This window comes from Ostrinia nubilalis, chromosome 11, assembly GCF_963855985.1.
Source record: "Ostrinia nubilalis chromosome 11, ilOstNubi1.1, whole genome shotgun sequence".
In the NCBI taxonomy this organism is placed as follows: Eukaryota; Metazoa; Arthropoda; class Insecta; order Lepidoptera; family Crambidae; genus Ostrinia; species Ostrinia nubilalis.
The window spans coordinates 10,874,367-10,892,774 of NC_087098.1; the positions used below are offsets into that span (position 1 = coordinate 10,874,367).

General features: G+C 36.3%; 1 protein-coding gene across 2 annotated transcripts; it reads right to left on the reverse strand.

The window, feature by feature from the left end:
- Window positions 1-9,915: 9,915 nt before the first annotated feature.
- On the reverse strand, window positions 9,916-17,405 carry LOC135076259 (uncharacterized). Of its 2 annotated transcripts, XR_010258227.1 has the most exons (3): window positions 16,975-17,405; window positions 10,715-16,373; window positions 9,916-10,113 (listed from the first exon to the last, which is right to left on the reverse strand). XR_010258227.1 is itself a non-coding variant. In XM_063970744.1 (2 exons), the coding sequence occupies exon 2, from the start codon at window positions 15,799-15,801 to the stop codon at window positions 14,404-14,406; it is 1,398 nt and encodes a 465-aa protein (XP_063826814.1). In that variant the 5' UTR covers window positions 15,802-16,373; window positions 16,975-17,405; the 3' UTR covers window positions 9,916-14,403. The 2 variants fall into 2 exon arrangements, 1 of the variants encoding a protein (XP_063826814.1); XM_063970744.1 differs by having other exon boundaries at window positions 9,916-16,373.
- Window positions 17,406-18,408: the final 1,003 nt, after the last annotated feature.

An 18,408-nucleotide genomic window follows, 5' to 3' on the forward strand; every position in this document is an offset into this window, starting at 1 on the left:
CTAATATTATTACAAAGACCCCACGAAGTAAAAGCAGTGATAATGAGAAGATCCTTTCACATTGGCAATACACCCTTAAGTAAATGTGCTCCCTCTGTAGTTTTTGGTAAAAGGAATCAAATCAATTTGGTAATTTAGTTCCCGAAAGGTTTCCTATTTTTTCTTTTTTTCTGCCAAATGTTAATTGTGTAGAGCAAAATACTTATTGGAAATATTTATTTTGAAATTGGAAAAAATAACTAATCTAAGACGTAACATAGTAGGTACTTCTCAGTCTTTTAGAAACTACAAAGGTTTATGTAGGTACCTACTCAGTTGGAAGAAATTATCTAATTTGATAAGAAATAATTTTCTCGAAATTAAAGTCACTGGCAGCTAATAAAATAGAAGAACCCAGTAATTCAAAGTAATTTAAAAAATAGTTCGCAAACAAATAAAAACAAAATAGCGACGAAGAAAATTCAAATCCAAATTTGGAATTTGACTAGACAGAAAGCGTTCCAAAAAAAAGTCCAATTTGAAAACTATCACGATAAGAACTCCTTGGAAGGATTATAACCTCAGGAAGTGTTGTGTCCTTATTTTTAAGGCAGCGTCTCACCCACGGGTACATTGTTCCGCGGTATCGCGCTGATCTCCACCGTGTTTGTCTAACAAGCGACGTGTACGATTATTATTACTGTTTTATCTTCAGACGGCATTTGACCGTTGAGAACGTGTGGACATAGCTTTATGTTCAAAGGACGTAAGTATTGGAATATGTACCTAAGAAGCTACATAATAGCAAGCAGTAGTTCAATCATTATCAGGGAATTATTATAAAGGGTTTATCATAAAAACTGAACTAAAGTCTACAAATCGGCGACACACCAACTAACAGAGCTCTACATTATCTTGTTATTATGTATTTTAAACGTTTTTAACTCATTTCAGTTAGTGACCAATACTCGTAGTCAAAATTAACCTACTAATTGACATTTATCGACCATCCAGCATTAGTAAACCTACTTACATTTTTACAACAAACTACTGATTATTATTATGTAAGTACTCAAGGTTAAGTACCTCATTATTAAATGAAATAAATTTCAATGGGTTAAATTTATAATTAGTACTAAAACTCGTTAGTACCTATTTACAACTAAATCCATTAAATAATTATTTCATTTACATCTAATTATTATGATTGTTAATATTTACAAGTTTCAGCAGTGTCACTAATATTGTTTGAAATAAACTTGCATTGTATCTACATGTTCTGCAATAGAAAACACCACCAACACCAATACAATAGTTGCAGGATTTTAACAACGACTCTATCACAAACGGTAAATATTTTTTAGGTCACTTGTTTTTTACTAAGGCTGAGTTTCACCACGTAACTTGAACCCTAACTAACTACGAATATAACGATAACCAGTATTTTTATACGTGGTAAACCAAAAAGTAGTGTCAAGCTGAAGGCCAGAGGTAGAGCATCACTAGAGCTATCCCGAATCACCGCGAATTTTGATACAGGGGTTATTCGGATAGCCCTAGTTATGCTCTACCTCCGGGCTTTAGCTTGACATTGACACTACTTAATAGGACACCCTGTATGAAATTTGACAGATTTTTGACGTTAGATAAAGTTAAAGTTAAAATGGTGCAACTCAGCCTAACTTGTTTTTTACTTTATCTAGACAGTCCATACTGTGCCTGTCGGTTCTAGAAACATGATTTTAATAAGATTAAAATAATTGTACGCGTCCTGTGAGATTGACTGGCCGGTCAGGTGGCACAAAAAGGCCCACGTGAGCATTAGCCGTTCTGGATGTGAGTGCGTGATAACACTTTTTATAGTTGGAAAAAAGTAGCAAATGATTTTAAATGTTCAGTGTTCTATGAGAACAGTATTCTTAAGTTGACAGGAGAAATGAATTCGTAAAACATAAATCATAGTCCGGTTACATTAAAGTAAAATGAAGTCATTTTTAAGTTTATTAATTTGTAAAGGTACCTTTTCAAAAGATAGAAACTCGTTTTATGATAGGTTTTTAAATTAAGTTCTTTCAGTAAAAATCAAAAACTGATAGGCACACTTAGACAGCCTTTATGTATTTAGGATTATTTTCTTTCACACTATGAACTCAAATTGTGTAGTTCAGATTTTCCCTTATGCAGCTATTGTAGCCAAATGGGAATTTGAGAAAGTTAAATTATGCTTATTTAAAATATAAATAAAATTGAAAGTTTATTCTGACTCTATCAAATTACCTGCTTAATTTACAAAAGAAAAATTATTAAATTAAAGTTTTTAGAAGCCAAATAATATTAGTTACCTAGCTAGTTACGAAAATATTTTTATTGTAATCCTAAGCATGATCATAATACGCGTTAATATAAAAGTTCGTTTACATATCTCCGTAACAAAAAAGCCAATTGTGTCATAAAAATGCTAGGCCAAATTAAAGACGCAAAAACATACGCTAATCGTCGTGTAGACGTCAATCAAGTTATAATTGTAGATATAAATCAAACATTGCTTTTTTAACAATTGAGTAATGCAAATTGGGCATTGGTAATACCAACAGTTTGGCAATTTTATTTTTTTGCTACTATCTATCTATGGATGGGTAGGTAGATATTTGTTTCTCTTTCAGGCAAAAACTACTGGACGGATTTTTATGAAATTTTACATTGTTTCTACTTCAGAACAAATAAAGGCTATTATCACAAATTGACCAATTAAAAGCCAGCGGAAAGCGCAGCGTAGGACGTCCACCCACAAAGTGAACCGACGACCTCATAAAAGTAGCAAGGCGCTGGATGCAGACCGCCACCAACCGGCCACTGAAGAAATCATTGGGGGAGTCTTATGTTCAGCAGTGGACGTCCTATGGCTGAAATGATGATGATGATGATGACCAATTAAAACGATAACGTCAAGTAAATCAGTCTTCCTGAGACATTAAGGCTCCAAGAGTTGCAGCACCTAACTTTAACCGTAACAATGATAAATAATCGGTGCTTTTTGAAAGGATTTTGACAGATTTTTGACGTTTGTAAAAGTTAAAGTAAGATGCAACACAGCCTAAATTTCATGCAGGCGACGCCGCGAGCAAGAGCTAGACTATCATAGCTGTTAATATCTAAATGCTTTTCAAAAAGATTGTGCTAAATACCAAAATACTCATTTTCGATCAGATATTCCAATATTAATAATGATGCAATTACCAAATCGTCGGCGTCGTCGAACAACGACGTATCTGCAAAATGTTAAGTTTCCAGGAGAGCGTTTTGAAGTTTTGGAACCGGTTTTTTGTGTCTACAAAAAAAAATACTTGGCTGATCGGTTTCAAATTTGGGGATGTTATAAACATAAAGATGTTATTTTATATAAACTATGTACCCATCTCCAAAAATACTTAGTTTTTTGTAAAAATCACATGCGTCATTATTCTATGGACAATTTGAGGATGTATGTGATAAACCTCCGTTGTTCTGCGAATTTTTTTAATCAAATATATCGCACCCTTAATAATGAATGGGCACAACTCCAAAATTCAGTTTTTTGGGAAAAGCCAAAAAACCAATCGGCGGATCGCGGTTTTTTACATAATTGGCTCTAAAATCTTTATTTTATCAGCTACAACTTTCAAATTAAGCATACTTCATCACTGGTATCTGTTATATAATTTGACATGAGACATTTTTGAAAATATTGATTATGAGTATGTAAAAAAATTGTTTAAAAAAATATTTCAAAGTTAGGCCTTTATTTTACTATTTCTGTTGTTGTGATTTTGGGTATTACTTGTACTTGTGCCCATCTAATCCTTAGGCTGAATTGTTTTATATGGCATATTCCCTAATATTGCTCTCTAATATTTAAAAATAAGTGTATTATTCGATTTTTATATTGATTTACGCCCAATAACATTGGGGACAGTTATTGTGCGGTATAGTAGCTTATAGCCAATTCAGTATAAGAGTAGGGTGCTGAATACTAGAAAATTATTAGATATGTCGAATTAGATTAAAATAAAGACTATTAGCTATTTCTCTGAGAAAACCGACATGAAAATACTAATTTTATGCATTCAAAATATTTTTACTTAGATAGATAGGGACTCTTACCCTATAAAAAATATGCTTTTTATCAAATAAAGAAAAAACCTACAAAAACTTTTTCTGTAAGGTTTTCTGTTATGGATTTGTTCAGGATAATCACTTATTAAAGTCCAACAGCCAGTACCTTGGTATCTTTTTTCCACTATCCTGCTGTCCTGGTGGAAGGAACCGTTCTCCTTGTCCCTTACTATAATCACCCACATTATGTGGGAATCAGTTCAAATGGCTATTGTAAAAAATACAATTTAATACTCAAATTGGCGTGTGTAATTTTTGAAGGATTTTAGCAACCAATTTTGAACACAAGAATATCTATTCTTGTGTTCTAACATTCCCCAAAAAATATTTTACTACTAAAGCACCTTAGCCATGCTTCAGATTCAATTTGTGTTATATGGTTTACAAATACAGTCTTTTATAAGAGCACGGATTTGCAGTCCATCGAAGATAGCTGCTTTTAATTTTTCCGTACTCATCATCATTTTGCTTTTGATCATTTTAGTGATTAGAAAGCTCAATACATATCTTTGGCCCTCCAAATAGAATTATAATATTGCAAAGAGTCTAGGTACACAAGGTTTACGACGATATTGGACACCCAATATTTATTATTTTGTACAATTTTTATCCCAGAGTATGCTTGGTTTGTTATCACAAACTCCGTGATCTTTTTTCTTTGCTTTTGTGTACAGTATTTGCCACATATTAATAAAAACTGGTGTTAACACAAGATTACATTATGAACTCACATTTTTAAGACAAAAAGCACTTTAGAACTTAAATTTAGACAAACTGAAAATTTCAAGGTCTAATAGCTGATCAGTAAAATTGTAGTAACTTAATACGTGAAAAGATAATTTTAAAATAAATTCGATGTATCCTCAGTCCTCAGAATCTGAGTGATTAATTAGCATCAATTTATGTGACCGTAATAAATTAAAGAATATAATTATAAATTATAACACTAACATATTAAAGTAATTCACCTTTTGGCTGACTAGTGCGTTTATTCATGAAATAAATAAAGAAAAAAGCCAACCCGAGCCCCGAGCGAACGTTAATAGCCTTAACACGTAGGTATGTCTCTTATTTTATAAATCATTAGTTTATTTGTCGGGAAGTATTTCATAACCACCGCTTTATTTCTTAGCATCGCGATAAAACATTCTATAGGCTCCTAATCAACCAATAGGTATGAAAATTAATACCAAGAAGCAAATTACTTTTATAGGAGAGTTATAAATTTAACTACAAACACCCATCCATGGTCCGCCTAACTAAAGTTAAAGTTATATTTTATAATTTTCTATGATTAACGGGACTTTATCAATGTAATAAAAATGAAAATGTAACATATTATTAGAAATATATGGAATTAATTAGACTTAGCTCACTAACACTTACTTAAAAGTTTGTCACACAAAGGCACAACTCCAAATTGGACCACAGTCGCGGGGGCCGGATTCGACAAATATCGGCATGTCTCTGATTCAGCCATTCTAGCGGGAAGATAGATGAAAGTATGGAAGGGGCACAAAATGTAGAACTCTTTAATCTGATCATTGTTTTCGATTTCTGTGAAAGCCATCTTGTAGAACTGACGAAAATATGCCTCTCTAGTACAAAAAGTAAAAAACCAAAAATTTTGAGTTGTGCCCCTATATTATTAAGGGTGCGATATGACGTATGTCACTTTTAGTCATTATTCTACGGAACTTCTGCCATGAGTACCCGTCGGATGATGAAGAAAGTTGGAGGAAATAAATAAAAAACATTGTTGATTAGGTTTCATTATTAATTAATTTATAAATAAAGACAATAGGTATCAAAGAAAATTAACAAAAATCAAGGATAGATAAACCACATCCATATACTGCGGCAGGTTATGCAGAAGATCGAAGAGTATAACTTGCCACTATGCTTGGAGTTCGTGGACTATGAGAAGGGTGCCCTCTCAGACGCATAACATTTTTCATCATAATTTAGTTTGGCATAACAGTATTTGCATAAAGTTTTTTCGCATAAACTTTGATATGCATAGTATTCTAAATGCATAATAGTTTCTTAGGCATAATAATAACTTTCTCTAATTTTCAATACCATAATTTAAATAATCATAAATGTAAAGAACATAATTTTTATATACATAAAGTTTGTTTTTAATAAAATACTATAAACATAATTTAATTATTTATAACATTTAAAGTCATAAATATTGTCTATAAGAGCAACCAACATTAAAGAGTAATAATTATGTATTCATTAATTTACTCCTTCCACCTTTATACTCTTTCGGCCTATAGATTTGCAAAAACTAAATTCTCTGTATTATTGTCATTTTTGTTCTTAATTTTTGACCTGTCTCTTAGAAAACTTAAGCTCGTGAAAATACATTCTGTTTGATCTCGAATCCCTCTTATCTATTATAACGCACATATTATACAGTCCACATTTCTTTTACAACATTAAGCTTGCCTGGTCTGAAATTATGTTGATCCCGACTGGCCGTGGTCTCTTCCACGTGGTACTAGTCTGCCCTATACTAGAGTGTAATTTAAAAGCCGGAGGCGCGGAGGGAGTGCGGTCCTCGCTCGCTGTAACTGCAGCAGCAACCGGCAGCCGTGCGAGCTGGAGCGGCTGAGGCTGGTCGCCGAAGGCGACCAGCAAGCCGAAGCTGCGGAAGTGAGCATGGCATGCCGGGTATATGTTACGCCAGAGCGGAAGGACCGCACTTCCCGCAGCGCCGGAGATAAGGCAATCCTAATGCTTGCTTGCATGCTTGCTTGCTTGCTTGCATGCGTGCTTCCTTGCTGCTTGCTTGCATGCTTGCTTGCTGCTTGCTTGCATGCTTGCTTGCTGCTTGCTTGCATGCTTGCTTGCTGCTTGCTTGCAGGCTTGCTTGCTGCTTGCTTGCAGGCTTGCTTGCTGCTTGCTTGCAGGCTTGCTTGTTTGCATCCTTGCTTGCATGCATGCTTACATGCTTCCTTGCAGCTTGCTTGCATGCTTGCTGTTTGATTGCATGCTTGCTGCTTGCTTGCATGCTTGTTTGCATGTTTGCTTGTCTATTTATATTTGTTAACTTATATTTTATATGTATAACATTTTTATATTTCATATTTGTTAAAATTATGGTATTTTGTATATTATGAATGGTAATATTTATGGCATTGGTTTAGATGCCAATAAATGTTATGCCTAGAAATCGTTATTAAAAAAACAAGAATACAGAAAAAATATATACTAAAACATTATTATAATAAAAGTGGTTATGGCAAAAAAAAAATATGCGTTATGATTTATTCTATATGAACGTTATGCGAAATGATGAGTATGCCAAAAAACTTTATGCACTCTTAAATTATGACAATATTTTTTATGCAACCGAATATGGACCCCTATGAGAAGGCCTTCGATTTGATCGAGATTTGGGCAGTGCTGCAATCTCTCCCTGCACCGCGGCCGTATCGACTCTCGTTACATCGAGGTACTGAAGTACTTCTACATGAACGCACCAATCCGGCCCGAATACAGAAGCAGAGCACGAGCGCGATTCCACTACAGCGAGGCGTAAGGCTGGGAGATTTTATACCTATTTCCAAAACTGTTCACCTGTCCAACTCCTGGAATGAAAGGATTCGGCATAAATATCAACGACGAGTACAACACTCACCTTAGGTATGCCGACGATAATATTATGGTCATGGCAGAATCTTTGGAAGACCTCGACACAATATTAAAGACCTTAATCGAGTATCCCAACGGGGCCTTTGGATGAACATGGAAAAAATGAGCTTATGTCGAATGTCCATGTTGCACCCTACCCAACTTCGGTTGGGATCTCAATTCTTGAGATTGTTGACAAGTAGGATGTCTACCTTGGACAAAAGATTTAGCTAGGTAGGTCCAACTTCGAGAAAGAGGTCAATCGACGAATCTACCTCGACTGGGCAGTATCCGGAAAACTAGACATCTTTTCGTCCAAAATCCTAAAGTGCCTAAAGACGAGAGTCTACCATCAGTGTGTGTTACCCTATTATAGGTCCAAAACGTTGGCTCTCAAAGAAGCTCAAAGTTGCACGGCGTGCTATAGCAAGGGTTATGTCAGTGTTTCTTTACGAGATCAAATCATAAATGAGAGAGGTCCGTAAACAAACTAAATTCGATGACATATCCCGACAGATTAGCATGCTGAGTGACAATAGGCAGGACACATAGTACGCAAAACTTACGGCCAATGGGGCACCAAGGTTCTGGAGTAGGCTGCATACCGAAAAACGAAGCGTGCGACATCCACCCACAAACCAAGGCGGAACGATGATCTCATAAAGGAAGGCACTGGATGCAAAAACTATCACCTATAAGATCTTGCATTTTTTGAATAATGTTGGGATCTGCTTGAAAGGGTAAAGGGGGCATTGATTTGACGGAGTAAGTGCTACTTAGAAATGAATAAAATAAATAAGTATAAAATTTAACTTAGACGAAAAGCTTTCTAAGGATACCTATACTTACAGGGTGACGTGTAATAAGTGAACATCCTTGTAAGTGATAACAGGTTATTGTAACCAATTTATTTATGTAGGCCTAGGCAAAAGTCAAGCATTTCTCAGTTTTAATAGGGACATCCTAACATGGTGTTCCGATAAAAATTGAGCGGGCGCCCCTTTATCACACTTTTTTCTTTTATTTTATTACTTTTATGTTTTACTGTGTGTTTAATAAAGTCTTTTACTGTTTTTTATTATTTATAGTTTGGGCTTTTTCTACCTTAGCTTAAAAGCAGGAAAATTTAAAATCAGCTACGGGATATTAATTATTATTATTTTGATTTTTTGTATGGAAAAATTACATTGTGTTTTGCGTAGGCAAATACTTATCTAATTTGATTGCAAATGACATGCACTATAATCCTTTACAAGGATGTTCACTCATTACAAGATGTCATCCTGTATACGCAAAAAAAACTTTAATTTTAACACAATGTTTATTTTGAGTAACAAATCGTCAAATAGAAACACATTAAAATCAAATTATTGTAGTCTCAATTTTTTATTTTATTTTTTAAGCAATTTAAAAATAGAACAAAGACGCAATTGGAATACCCGTCCCTAGTACAAAGTCGGTTGTGTATATCCGACGTCAAAATTACCAAACTTTACCGAAGTACAACGATGGTTCTGATCAAACGTCAAACAAAAGTCCTTAGAACAATGTAAGTTCAGTACATCTGCCACCAAAAACAATTATTTTGTACCAAACATTTGTGGGATATGATGTTCATCCACAATAAGGAAGCTAGATGTTAGTGCTTCCTTCCGAGCGGGTGTTATGCTCGGGGACCAAGGTCCAATTTACACCATCTTGGTTTGTCTATATATTCTTTGGCAGGAAATAAAACTCCGTCACCGCGATGCAGGTTTGTATGAGCGGCGGAGTGTGCCATAGTGTAGTCGTAACAGCGCCATCTGTTGGTAGACTAGTTTGTAGTGGCGAGTAGATGTCGCCACACCACTCCCCCCGGAAGAACCGGAGGTGGATGACGTCAGGATGAGCTCAGCAGTCTGTGCGTGATGAGCTTACAAGTGCCAGTGTGCTCAAGTCTGCGGTGAGTCGAGACGAGCAGGTTGCGGTGCTCTATCCACGGTGAGTCGGGATAGTGAGCGGAGGCGTCTTCGATGGTCGGGCGTGGAGCTGGGCCAGAGCTGTACCCGTGACCAGTGAAGTGACGGATGCTTGCTGCCGAAGAACCAGTGTCACACTCCTAGTAGAGGAGAGGGAACAAAATAAAGAAAAGATAGACAATAGGTTCTTAGGTTTAATAGGTGGGTTCACAATTATAAACGACCGAATGTGTGTAACTCAGTTCCGTCACTATCACTGTCCTGCAATTCCGTCGCGTAGCTCCAGGCGTAGATGTCTTGATGTAGTATGTGGATAGCAGTAGGCCAGGCCAGGCAGAATAAGGGGCTTGATAGACGTCCGGTACCGGGTAGATGGGCCCTGTAATAGTGTAAACAAAATATTTTACAACTATTCCGATTTCCTATTTTTACTGCAACATCCAAAGATCGGCAAGCGAAGCGGTAGGTGGGAGCAGATGATAATGATTTGCAAAAAATAGTGATCAATGATGAGGCACAATAATCAACTAATACATAGGGCAGAAAACAATTAAAAGCTAACGATATTAGTTTGTGACATTTCGCAACAGACAGAATATGTCAGTCCGCCAGTTGAAGGAAATAGAATTAAATTAGTACGAAATGTCACAAACGAAGAGAAGTTATTAAGTGTAAAATATAGGTGTGCGACTAAGATTAATTAATAACTATTTACGCTATGTTATGTACATAGTTGTGACATAAAATATTATGTGGGTACATATTTTTACTATTTACATTACCCACTCAAGTAACTACTTAGATATTTCAATTAACACTTTTTCTCGTTTAATTAAATTATAAGATCAAAGTATTGTAATTTACATGTAAAGATATAAAATACTAAGTACGTTAAGATCATGACACAGCGTGTTTTGATGATGAAATTACGAACTACAGCTAGAAGCTTACAACTACAAGAAATACATTGCAACACTTACCCGATAATTAACGGGGGATTCACAAAGTAAATAATTATTATGTACAACACGTTTTAGGTAGCACGATAGTACGACAGCAGATAGGTAGGCTCACGTAGCAATAATTAGAGGTACGCGTCTTACTCAGAACGCATCCAGCGGGCCAGTGTGCGCAGGCCGAGGAGCCGTGACCTTCGAGACCTTTCACTTTACGGCTGCGTGCGAGCGTATGTCGTAGTCAATAACAATCTTTAGGCCATTTAGTTAAGTGTTTCAACTTTGTATTATTTTACTTGTTATTAGTAGTAACTTAGAATTAAGACTTTTAGTTTAATTATTTTTCTATGTAAATAATAAATTGTACATACTTAGAATTAAGAATTTTATTATTTTAAGTTTCCGTACTATATTTAATAGTGAAACATTTTATTTTATGTAAAATAAAATAAAAGGTTACATACCCCCCTTTTAAGATTAGGATTTTTCCTAGTAAAATCCGCTATACTTAGCTCAATGGAGCTTAAAGTCTTTAACATGCCACGCACCTAATTTATTACCTGACATGTCCTCAAGTTCATAAACGAGTTTAGAGTTTTTGTTTATAATGCGGCATTTTATAAATTTCGGGGCTAGTTTTTTTGAGAATTTATTGTCCTTATCACTTTGGTAGAAAGTTCTCTTCCAGACAATGTCTCCAACATTAAAATCTATATTTTTACGTCTAAGGTTATATGTAGTACAATTTCGAGAATGTGCTTTTATGAGGGAAGCCTGTACTTTGTCGAAAGTTTTTCGCAAGCTGCCCAAATTTTCGGCGTAGGCATCACGAGGTGTAAAAACAATATGATCTGACAGATCTGCATCGATATAGTGAGAGCCACAACTGACCAGTTCGCGACCAAAAACCAGAAAGGAGGGTGTATATCCAGTGACTTCGTTGACTGCGCTGTTTAAGGCAAACTGGATTTTTGGAATAAAGGTATCCCAAGATCTATGATCATTTTTAATGAATGTGGAAACTGCAGTCATTATTGTTTTATTGTAACGCTCTACAGAGTTTACTTGAGGAGTATAGAGGGGAGTGTAGAAAACGTTTGGTATATTATAAGAAGTAAATAATGATTTCATAGTATTGCTTATGAATTGTCTACCGTTATCCATTATAATAGTACTGGGAATGCCATGAACAAGAAAGACGTTTTCCTCTATAATTTTAGAAATAATATCAGCGGTTGCTCTTTTAATTGCGAAAAGTAAACAGTATTTCGAGAAACAGCAGTTAACTACCAACAAAAATGTGTTTTGTTTTCTAGAAACAGGTAATGGTCCGACGAGGTCAATACTTAACATTTGGAAGGGGCGGCTACAGTCCTTTGGTCTACCCATGGTACCCAAAGTAGCATGGTTAGGGTGTTTATATGAGAGACAAGTGTCGCAGTTAGAAACAAAATTAGAAACATCATGCTGCATAGTTGGCCAAAAGTATTTCAAAGAGATGCGTTTACAAGTTTTAAAAATGCCAAAGTGGCCGGATGTGGCATCGCAATGATTCTGCTCAATTATAGTCTGACGATGTTCAAGTGGCACAACCTCTTTCCATTGAAATTCCCTAGTAAGGGGGTTAAGTGATTTCATGTACCGGTAAAGTTTGCCGTGTGAAACCTGATAATTTAGGAAGGATGTTGGGGTTGTTAAGCAACCATTAAATTTATGTAAATACCAAGGATCGTTAGTATTAAGCAATGGTTTGGCTTGTGAAGAAGTTGAGGCGTTTAAGGCAGCTATAGGGACAGAACGCGATAAACTGTCAGGAACTACGTTATCCGCGCCCTTGCGGTGTTTTATTTCAAAATTGAAGGCAGAAAGACGAACACCCCAACGTGCCAGTCGTCCAGTAGGGTTATTAAGATTTAAAAACCATCTAAGTGATGAATGGTCTGTGTAAACGGTAAACTTTAGACCATTCTCGAGATAGCATCGCCAATGCTCGATAGCAGCGAGAACGGCGAGTGCTTCGCGTTCCGTAGCACTGTAGTTGCGCTCTTGTTTTGTCAGGGATTTGCTCATATAGGCTATTACCTTTTCTTCGCCGTTGTGCATTTGTGTAAGAACGGCGCCTAACCCGTGATCGCTAGCGTCCGTATGTACTTCGAATGCCTTAGTGTAGTCTGGGCACGAGAGAATTGGGGCTGAAGATAACAGGCTTTTAAGCTTTTGAAAGGCGTCGTCTGCTTCTTGAGACCAAGAGAAGGGTGGGGCTTTCCTGCCTTGTGAAGTTAGTTTGCTTAAAGGAGATGCTAGGGTACTAAAATTAGGGATAAACCTACGATACCATGATGCAGTACCTAAAAAACGTCTAACCTCTTTACGATTTGAAGGTGTAGGGTAGTTAGTGATGGCTTCAATCTTTTCCGGATCTGCGTGGAGTCCGTTAATGTCTACTATATAACCCAAATATTTTAGTTTGTTGCGGAAAAATTGGCTCTTTTGTAGGTTGATAGTCAAGTTTGCGGTTCGTAACCTGTCTAGGACACGTTTTAACAAAGACATATGTTGTTCGAAGGTTTCCGAGACAATGATGACGTCATCAACGAAAACGAAGACCCTGTGCTCGAATTCAGGACCATAAAAGAGAAGATCGACTAATCTTTGTTGTGTAGCAGGCGCGTTTGTGAGTCCGAAGGCCATTGACTTAAACTGGAACGTGCCTCTAGATGGAATGTAAAAAGCAGTTTTACATCTATCTTCCGCGTGGATCAAAATCTGCCAAAAGCTTTTGGAAAGATCGATGCTACTAAGAAACCTAGCGTCACGAAGATTGTCGAGTATCTCAGATATGTAAGGTAGACTGTAGGCATCTTTTCTAGTGACTGAATTAAGCTTTCGACTGTCGAGACAAAACCTGAGTTCGCCATTTTTTTTAGGGGTGAGTAGTACTGGTGAAGACCATGGGCTTTCACAGGGCTCGATGACGTCGTCTTTGAGCATTTCGTCTAGTTGCTCTACTAGTATGCGTTGTTTTTCGGGTGACATGCGATAATAACGTTGACGAATGGGGGCAGCATCCCCAGTGTCAATACGGTGTGTAATTAAAGAAGTCCGTCCTAAACCTCGTTCTTCGTATGAGATGTCGTGAAACTGAGATATTAGTTGGTCAGCCATAGTCTTTTGTTCAACCGTTAGATGTTCATAAGAACAAAGATTTGTTTTGTTTTGAGATACAGAATCAGTTTGAAGTTCTAAATCAGAATCTTTACGAAATAGAATAGAGTCTAAATGTTTTGGAAAAAGGTTAAATGTTCGCCAAAAGTCTATGCCGAGAATAAGTGAGGATGTTATATCTGGTATGACATACACATTTAATGTGTGTTTTAGTCCGTGAAAAGTTATAGGAAGAGACAACGCTCCGATAGAATACACGGTGTCTCCACTCGCAGTAGTGAATTTAAGATTGTCAGTATTCTGGAGCTTAAATCCCATTTGTAGTAACCTATCATGAGTGTGATTACCTATAATAGTAACGCAAGATCCAGTGTCTAGTAATCCCATTAAGGTTAAATCAGAGACTTTAATTTTTACGTAAGGTCGAGTTCTATCGACGTTGGATACTTTGTTATCGATTGAAGCGACCGAATTAAAGTTAGAAAAGTTACGAATGAAAGTCAACCAATCGTTCCATTCTCTATTCCGGTTACTCCAATCGAGCTTAATTAGTTTTTTTGATTTTCGTTGGCTTGAGGATGACAATCCGAACAGTCTGGGTATATTACATCCTTTTTGCCACACTTAAAGCAAATAGGAAATCTATCTTGCTTGCAGTCTTTGAGTGAGTGATTGTTCAATCTACAGCGGGGGCAGAAAACTTTGTAGAATGATTGGGCATTAAGTGCTGCAATATTCAACATTTGATTTTGATTGCTATTGCCATATTTGTATTTATTGGGATCGTTATATTGTTTATTATTTCTATATGAGTTGTTGTAAAATGATGTACTAGGCTTAGGTTGATCATATCGTTTATAGTTATTAGTTGTAGGTTCATTTTTGTTATTATTATTAGTGTAGTTAGGTTTAGGTTTGTATGAGAATTCTGGAGCAATAGTATTCGAGGATACTTTAGGTGGTTCTCGAAAATTTGAAAACCTGGAATTAACCCTTTCGTAATTTAGGCATATGGCTCTTAAATCTTCGATAGATTTAATATTAGAAGCAGGAGCAGCTGCCAAGGTATTGGCGTAACAAGGACGGATGTTGTGCAAAATAATTTCTAATTGCGTCTCTTCTGTAAGTGGTTTATTGAGGCGAGAAAACATACCATGCATTATAGATAAATAAATGGTGATATTTTCGTGTTCACCCTGAGTGCGTGTCCTGATTTCTTCCATAAATTTGTAATCGTAGTCACTACTGCTAAAGTCTTGCTTAAGGAGGGTGCGTAGTTCTGGCCATGAACTTACTTTATCCTTGTTATAGCGGAACCAATGTAATGCATCTCCGTCAAAAATTTCGTATGCCAATGAAAGTATTTTTTCGAATGAAATACCTCTGGAGCAAACGAATTCTTCGACTTTTTGAATAAAAGCATGTACGCAGGTGTTTCCGTTAAATTTTAGCTTAGGAATATCTGATGTCAGACTTCGCTCACACGTGACCGATATAGTGGTAGGTATCGAAGTGTCATTTGTAGGATTAGCGTTAGATGCCTGTGTGCTGGATGATTTTAATGAAGAAAGTTCTTTAAATTGCATATTGAAATTGGAGACACAAACTTTGTAGACATCATTAATCTCAGCTACATTTACAATTCTATTTATCCGGTGGTATAAGTGATTTAAAAGTGTTTCTGTTCTATTAAACAAGTTTTTATCAAATTTTGTTTTTAAATTAGCTAGATTATTTTGGGACTTAATAAGTGATTCTTTTACTTCTTTTAAGTCATCTGAAGCCGCCAAGTGAGATTCTAGAATGTCCTCAGGTGGCAAAAGTTGTGATAATTTAACTATTTCTTTGCGTAGCTCTTGGACAGACTCGCCACTGCTACCTCGGAGTTCTACTTCGTACTGTAGTTCAGCTTTTTGCAATGATAGGAACTTTATAGGGTAAGACATCTTTATAATTATTTAGTAAATGTTGCAAAATAGTTCTAAGCACTACAATATTTATTTAAATTACTTATCTATGTTAACTAGTGTGCGGTAACAGTAATGTTTTATTTTAGGTTAAGAATGTAAATAATAATTTATTAAGAATGTAAATATTAAAAAGAACTGTGGTAGTAAGAACTGTGGTAGTACCGCTCACTAGATTCACTTAATTAGTACAATCAGCCTTAAAATTAAAAGTTAAAGCCAGCACCAAAGAAAAGCTATTAATTGCTCGAAAACCAAATTAAACCACTCGGTCGTATATAATACCTATAGTTGGGCGCCATTGTCACACTCCTAGTAGAGGAGAGGGAACAAAATAAAGAAAAGATAGACAATAGGTTCTTAGGTTTAATAGGTGGGTTCACAATTATAAACGACCGAATGTGTGTAACTCAGTTCCGTCACTATCACTGTCCTGCAATTCCGTCGCGTAGCTCCAGGCGTAGATGTCTTGATGTAGTATGTGGATAGCAGTAGGCCAGGCCAGGCAGAATAAGGGGCTTGATAGACGTCCGGTACCGGGTAGATGGGCCCTGTAATAGTGTAAACAAAATATTTTACAACTATTCCGATTTCCTATTTTTACTGCAACATCCAAAGATCGGCAAGCGAAGCGGTAGGTGGGAGCAGATGATAATGATTTGCAAAAAATAGTGATCAATGATGAGGCACAATAATCAACTAATACATAGGGCAGAAAACAATTAAAAGCTAACGATATTAGTTTGTGACATTTCGCAACAGACAGAATATGTCAGTCCGCCAGTTGAAGGAAATAGAATTAAATTAGTACGAAATGTCACAAACGAAGAGAAGTTATTAAGTGTAAAATATAGGTGTGCGACTAAGATTAATTAATAACTATTTACGCTATGTTATGTACATAGTTGTGACATAAAATATTATGTGGGTACATATTTTTACTATTTACATTACCCACTCAAGTAACTACTTAGATATTTCAATTAACACTTTTTCTCGTTTAATTAAATTATAAGATCAAAGTATTGTAATTTACATGTAAAGATATAAAATACTAAGTACGTTAAGATCATGACACAGCGTGTTTTGATGATGAAATTACGAACTACAGCTAGAAGCTTACAACTACAAGAAATACATTGCAACACTTACCCGATAATTAACGGGGGATTCACAAAGTAAATAATTATTATGTACAACACGTTTTAGGTAGCACGATAGTACGACAGCAGATAGGTAGGCTCACGTAGCAATAATTAGAGGTACGCGTCTTACTCAGAACGCATCCAGCGGGCCAGTGTGCGCAGGCCGAGGAGCCGTGACCTTCGAGACCTTTCACTTTACGGCTGCGTGCGAGCGTATGTCGTAGTCAATAACAATCTTTAGGCCATTTAGTTAAGTGTTTCAACTTTGTATTATTTTACTTGTTATTAGTAGTAACTTAGAATTAAGACTTTTAGTTTAATTATTTTTCTATGTAAATAATAAATTGTACATACTTAGAATTAAGAATTTTATTATTTTAAGTTTCCGTACTATATTTAATAGTGAAACATTTTATTTTATGTAAAATAAAATAAAAGGTTACACCAGGAAGGTCGGTTGCGATCTGCGATGGTCCCTGAAGGCTGGATGCTGGCTTGTTGAAGACTGGAGCTGATGACGGAGTGGCGGAGATGGTGAGGATGGCGGAGGCTGATGCCGAAGATGGTGGTGATGGAAGGTCACGTTCCAATCACGTCGGGGTCACCACTGTCGGCGCTCTATACTCGGGTAGCAGGGTTCGTAGGTTTTTAGAAATAAAAGTTCATATAGACTGGTAAGACGGTAACTGTATTGTGTAAGCGCGAGGATGGGCCTTCAAGGCGTCAGACCGGTACCGAGGTTGCGTACTGACTGACTAAACTAAACATTGGTTTTTCTCTCGACGGTCGGCGGCCTTTTCAGGTAACAATCGTAAAACAAAGTGAAAATAACACGAAGATACTAACAAAACAATTAGCATGAAACACATGGCAAAGGTTGGCACAAACATAATACAAAGTAAACAACAAACAATAAAAAGACATTACAAAGGTTGGTGTTGCTTGATACACAGACACCTGCAATAATTGCATAGATCAACAATGGACCACATGTTACATCGGCGAAACACTAAAAAGATTTGAGTTAAACATTCCGACAATAAAATCCTAAAATTGCAGGTGCGTGAGAAACTAAAATTACCATGATTTGAAATTACCACGCTAGAACTAACAAAGCATTTACATCTTAAGTTTGTACAAGGAGTATTACAATTAAGTATATTTTAATTAATTGGTATGAGGCGTAAGTGGGACGTAGTCGCCACAGTACCCCCCTACCAGTGATTTAGATCACGAGAACAAAAGAGAACAAAAACAACAATCGCGATAAGTAAACTATAAGTGATATAAATAACGAAATAACAAAATTACAAAAAAGAAGTTATAATTACGTTTGATTATCACAAGCCTGCTTGGTAGTAGTCTGGAAAACGAACGCGTCTACCAGAACGGCGAGGGAAGTCCGGTTCGATAGAGATAGGCGGTAAAGCTGCAGATGGAG

Excerpts from the sequence above, each read along its gene's own strand:
- LOC135076259 (XM_063970744.1), bottom strand. The coding sequence starts at position 15,801 with ATGTCTTACCCTATAAAGTTCCTATCATTGCAAAAAGCTGAACTACAG.